This window comes from Spea bombifrons, chromosome 2 (assembly GCF_027358695.1).
Source record: "Spea bombifrons isolate aSpeBom1 chromosome 2, aSpeBom1.2.pri, whole genome shotgun sequence".
Taxonomy (NCBI): Eukaryota; Metazoa; Chordata; class Amphibia; order Anura; family Pelobatidae; genus Spea; species Spea bombifrons.
Genome location: NC_071088.1, coordinates 3194647 through 3200782, shown reverse-complemented (window position 1 = coordinate 3200782; position 6136 = coordinate 3194647). Strand labels below are relative to the sequence as shown.

The 6136-nt window shown below is 50.6% G+C and overlaps 1 protein-coding gene across 1 annotated transcript; it reads left to right on the top strand.

The window, feature by feature from the left end:
* The first annotated feature begins 471 nt into the window (after window positions 1-471).
* ZBTB20 (zinc finger and BTB domain containing 20) lies at window positions 472-4449 on the top strand. Its single transcript, XM_053455298.1, has 3 exons — window positions 472-2053; window positions 3216-3512; window positions 3948-4449. Exons 1-3 carry the CDS (start codon window positions 487-489, stop codon window positions 4082-4084), a joined length of 2001 nt encoding a protein of 666 aa, XP_053311273.1. The 5' UTR covers window positions 472-486; the 3' UTR covers window positions 4085-4449.
* Window positions 4450-6136: the final 1687 nt, after the last annotated feature.

Below are 6136 nucleotides of genomic sequence, written 5' to 3'. Positions count from 1 at the left end.
ATTCCCTGTAGTTTTGACTCTCACACAAATTGTTTGTCAGGAAAATGTCGCTTTTTCGGTTAGGATCAGCGCCAAAGATGAGTAATGTTTTGTAGCCGATGTGCTATTCCCTTCCCCTGGTTTTCAGAATCGCACGGCTGAGACGCACAGGGGGAGGAGGTGGCAGATACTGAATCAATTACTCACCCGCCGGGCTCCCAGACAGGAGAAACGCGTGGGTCACGCGGCTCTGAAACTCCGCTACTTTCATTCAACGGCGGGGGGAGCTTCGTAATATCCCCACATTTTGGATTCTTGCCCCGTAAACAGCCCGGGCCACCATTGTAGGAATGATCTTCACTGACAACCAGGGTGGTAGATCAGCGCAGCAGCCTCCCAGCAGCAGTGGTAGAGCTTAATACAGCGGTGGGGGGGGGTTAAAGTTGGACAGTGGGGTTAGAATTGAATCTCGCTCTCTCTCTTGCAGGTGACACCAGTTGCAAGGGGATGACAGAGCGCATTCACAGCATCAACCTTCACAACTTCAGCAATTCCGTGCTCGAGACGCTCAACGAGCAGCGCAACCGTGGCCACTTCTGTGACGTGACGGTGCGAATCCACGGGAGCATGCTGCGGGCCCACCGCTGCGTGCTGGCCGCTGGCAGCCCGTTCTTCCAAGACAAGCTGCTGCTGGGGTACAGCGACATCGAGATCCCGTCCGTGGTGTCTGTCCACGCGGTGCAGAAGCTCATTGACTTCATGTACAGCGGGGTGCTGCGCGTCACCCAGACGGAGGCGCTTCAGATCCTGACGGCCGCCAGCATCCTGCAGATAAAGACGGTCATCGACGAATGCACGCGAATCGTCTCCCAAAACGTCGGGGGGGTCTACGCCCTGATACAGGACTCTGGTCAAGAGACACCCAGGGGGACGCCGGAGTCGGGGACCTCCGGGCAGAGCAGCGACACTGAATCCGGCTACCTGCAAAGCCACCGCCAGCACAGCGTAGACAGGATCTACTCTGCGCTGTACACCTGCTCCATGCAGAACGGCAGCGGGGAGCGCTCATTTTACAGCGGCGCCGTCGTGAGCCACCACGAGACCGCCCTGGGTCTGCCCCGGCAGCACCACATGGAGGAGCCCAGCTGGATTACCCGCATACACCAGCACTCCCAGCGGAGGGAGAGGTACCTGACCACCACCCCGGAAACCACCCACTGCCGCAAGCAGTCGTGCCCGGTCCGGATTCAGACCCTGGTGGGCAATATACACATCAAGCAAGAGGTGGAAGACGACTACGACTACTACGGCCAACAGAGGCCGCAGGGCCTGGAGCGCAACGAGTCCGAGGAGTGCGCCGAGGACACCGATCAAGCCGAAGGCACGGAAAGCGAACCCAAAGGGGAGAGCTTCGATTCCGGCGTGAGCTCGTCCATCGGCACGGAGCCCGACTCCGTAGAACACCAGTACATGCCCGTTCTCAGCAGGGAGTGCCAGCCGGAGCCTTCCCAGGCGGAGTCCAAATATTTATCCGCCGAGTGCGCCGAAAACCAGAACCAACAGCACTTGGACACCAGCCCGTCCTCCCCGAAGAGGAGCAGCGCCGTCGACATGGACAGCACACTGGTCAGCGTTAGCAATAGCACCGAAAAAGAGGTCATCAAAACTTCCGTCTCCCAGTCCAGCGCGCTGGCTTTGCCGACAACCCAGCTGTACCTGCGCCAGACGGAGACGGTCACCAGCAACGTGAGAATGCCGCTCACCCTGACCAGCAACACGCAGGTCATCGGCACGGCCGGCAACAGCTACCTACCCACCCTCTTCACGACACAGGCCGGTCCGAAGCCGTTCCTTTTCAGTCTGCCCCAACCGTTAGCCGGCCAGCAGGCCCAGTTCGTGACGGTTCCGCAAAGTGGATTATCGTCATTCGCTTCCCACCTTCAAGCACCACCATCCCAAGGAGGGCACGGCCCGGCGAGCGGGCAAGGGGAGAAAAAACCTTACGAGTGCACCCTTTGTAACAAAACCTTCACTGCCAAACAGAACTACGTGAAGCACATGTTTGTCCACACAGGTAAAAAGGGAAAGGGCGGCGGGCGCAGAGAGCGGGGGCGATGGAGGCCGGCAGCTGGCGGGACCTTCGTGTCACCGGCCTTAGTCTTTAATTAATGGGACAGTAGGACCTCGGGAAACGAGCCGGCCAACGTTTATTTAGCGGAGCGAATCGAGACAAGTGTTTAATCACTCATTGGTATCCCGACGGTCAGACTATTCAGGGTCTCTGAGAAGGGGGACTTCATTAGCATTGCCACAAAGCATCAGCTCAGTGTGGTGATTGAGCCGGGAACGTGATCGCCGGCCATGGCGGCCTCCAGGTCTGCAGAACCATTACCCAGTAATTCTAAACCAGTAATTACCCTCTCAACCCATAAACATGGCCCACGTCAACCAGTCTGCTCACAAAATTATTAATATCCACGTTTTCCTCCCTAAATGAGTCAGGCTTGATGCTGACCCTGTCTGTCTCATAACATACTACTCCATGATTAAAGGCAACTCCCATCATCCTTTTAAATCATTATACTATTTGCTGGGTAGCACGCTATGTATCTGACACTTACAGGGGGAGAAACGGGGGGAGATCCCCTTTTATTATTTATTTATTATTTATTCTCCAACCGTTGCTCCGGAATTCTAAGTTTTTCGCAGGACTTTTGTTTCCCGATGTGTTTAGCTGCACACATTACAGCCGCTGTGAGGACGGCCATGCTTACGGCTGTGCGCTCCTAACAGTGCGCTGCTTAGTTTGCGTGTCCCTAAAAAACAAACAGCTCTTTTTTTTTAGGAAGCCGTCCTGTTTGAGACGGAGCTGCTAAAATATTTTCAATCTGAATATTTAAACATCTGTCCGCAGAAGCGCTGCCAGGGACGGGAATAGTTTGTAAGGGGGTCAGCGAAATGCATAGGTCTTTAAGGAAGTTTTACTTTTCAGAGAGGGTGGTGGATAATTGAACAGCCTCCCAGCAGAAGTGGTAGAGGGTAATACAGCGAGGGTATTAAACATGCATGGGATAGACATACGGCTCCTGAATCTAAGACAAGACCAACAACTGGTTAAGGTTTGAGTCGTTACAGCAGGAGAAACGGGCGACTAGACGGGGGCCGGCGGGGGCCGATCTGCCGATGGGTTCTGGGTTTCTTATTCTAACTTCTTCTTTCTCTTCCCCTTCCCCAAGGAGAGAAGCCGCACCAATGCAGCATCTGCTGGAGGTCGTTCTCCTTGAAGGATTACTTAATAAAGCACATGGTGACCCACACGGGGGTGCGGGCGTATCAGTGCAGCATCTGCAACAAGCGCTTCACCCAGAAGAGCTCCCTCAACGTGCACATGCGCCTCCACCGGGGGGAGAAGTCCTACGAGTGCTACATCTGCAAGAAGAAGTTCTCTCACAAAACCCTGCTGGAGCGGCACGTGGCCCTCCATAGTGCTACCAACGGCACCGCCAGCATCCCGCTCCCCGTTCCGCCTTCAGGCTCCACCGCGGCGTCAATTCAGGCTCCCGTTTCCACTCCGGGACAGGCCTTGGTTCCGGCCCCCAACATGCCTCCAGCTCCTAGTTTGGTTCAAGCCCCGGGATTAGCTCCGGTTCCCAATATGGTACAAGCTCCAGTCTTGCCTCCGACTCCCAGTATGGTTCAAGCTCCGGTCTTGTCTCCAGCTCCCAGTATGGGCCAAGCCCCGGTTTTGCCTTCAGCTCCCAGTATAGTTCAAACCCAGGTCTTGCCTCCAGCTCCCAGTATGGTTCAAGCCCCGGTGTTGTCTCCCGCTCCTCTCCACACCACTGGTCCGGTCCTGACGCCAGCTCCAGCCTTAGTTCCAGCTCCAGTTTTGGTCTCTGCCTTAGCACCAACCCCATCACTGGCTCCGCCCCCAACCCCTGCGTCGACGCCCAGCCCTCTTCTTGCCCCTCGCCCCGGGCCACCGAGTAACGGGGTGACCCCATGCCCGGAGGGCACGACGTACGTTTGCTCAGTCTGTCCAGCTAAGTTTGACCAAATCGAGCAGTTTAACGACCACATGAGAATGCACGTTTCTGACGGATAAATACCATCCATTCTTACGAACAAAAAAACAAACAAACAAAAGCTATGGCACTAGAGTTTAAGATTTTTTTGTTTTAATTTTTAGGTTTTTTTGTTGTTTTTTTTCTCTTTTTTTTGGCATTTTGTACTACATGAAGAACTGTATTGCCTGCTGGTACATTACATTTCCGGAGAGTGGGTGAATATATATATCTATATATATCGAGATATATAACCTACGTATATATATTTTATCCAGTCTCCCTCAGATGGTGGCCTTAAGGCTTGGTAGTGAACCTGAATTCCACTGGCTGGAGTTCAACCCTACCGGCCTCTAAATACAACCCTTCTTTAAAAAAAAAAAAGACAAAAAAAAAAAGACAAAAACACACACGAAAAAAAAAAAGAAAAAAAGTCCACGAAAAGCTACAAAAAAGAAAAACTGAACTTTTTTTTTCCACTCGTGTAGAGCACTACAAAAAAAATATAAAAGAAATATTTACAAAGGCCTACTGTCTCCTAACATGGCGCTTACAGTGTTTTCATTTCATTTTTTTTTCTCCTTTTGCTTTTTTTTTTCTACATCTAAAGGACATTTTCGAGGGGGGGAGGGGCATTTAAACCGCTCGGACTTCACAGCATCCCGGCTCACAGAGGAGGGAAAAAAAAAAATTCAAAAACTGCTCAAAAATTTCTTTTTTTTTTGTAATCTTCCTTGATGGCTGCTCCGGCACTTCACGTTTTTTGCTCTTTTTTGTGTTTTTTGTTGTTTTTTTTTTCGAGAGGGGGAGGCTTTGGCTTGGAGACCCGGGGCAGTTGTTGTATGAGGCTTGGGTGATGACACAGAACGTAGGGCTGGAGTGGACAACAACTAGGTTTTTTATTTTTCCACTTTGTCTTTTTTATTCTGCTTCAATCGTCTGCCTGACCTGCCTACATAAACCCCCCCAAAAAAACCCCCCGTCTCCGCTCAACCTTCTGCCCCTCCACGTGTCTTTCGTTTGCAGCTGAAGACAAGAAGGAACAGAAAAAAAAAAGAACCTGAAACCACAAAAGGGCAACATTTTAACAAAAAAAAAAAAAGTCCAACACGCTACATATAAAATACTACATATATTCAAGTAACTACATGTATTCAAGTAACTGTTCATGCCAATGACAGCGTTCCTGGCACAATACAGGACAAGGACTGAGAAGAGCCTGGTACAAACTAGATACACTGTATCCATGGAATAACGTGTCATAGACTACCACGTGAGGTATATCTGTTCTCATCGGTTTTTTTGGGTAGAATCGAGGAGTTTTATAAGAGTTTGACGGCTTATCCTAACATTTCGAGAGGTCGCTAAAAGTGTCCTTGGCATCATCTTGTTGCGTTGATAAAAATTTAGGTTGCCCGTGACGCAGCTTGTGTCCCGCAGCTGGAACGAAGCATCTTAATCGAGTTTCACCAGTTTGAGTTTCTTCATACCACCGGTTTTCCAAAAAACCTTATGTTTTTAGGAAAATAAGTGCGTATAAACAAACTCGAAAGAAAAAAAACGTTTCGATGTCTACAAAGTTCCGAAAGGAACATTCCGCTTTCAATCACTAATCAGCTATGGTTCCAAAATAAAGGGTCAGGAAGAACAGGACTTCCCAGGCATGCCTTGGGGGGGCCACTTTTCAGCAACACCCCCTAAAATTGTTTAGTATTAAGCTGACGAGATACAAAAAAAAAATTGCACTTAAAGCCGAAGTTATCGATGGTTAGAAATGAGACGTCTTCTTATTGATGGGCACCAAAGGTCTTCTTGCCCGTTTGTCGTCGGTAACATTTCCAGCTGCCGGTCCTTTGGATAATGGCTCAATTAACGCATTGGATGATTTAGCAGCTGTCATCGGTCGGGGGATTTACTAAGCGGCTGAGATGCGGCCGGCGGCGATATCTCCGATGTTATTTGCAGGGTTTCAGATTTCCAGCTCCGTGGACGGAATCCGTAGAATAACGCGGGGATTTCACCCGCCACGTCTCCAGCCATTAGTAACCAACCCCAGAAAGTGAATTCACGCAAAAACAAAAAAAGAGATTACT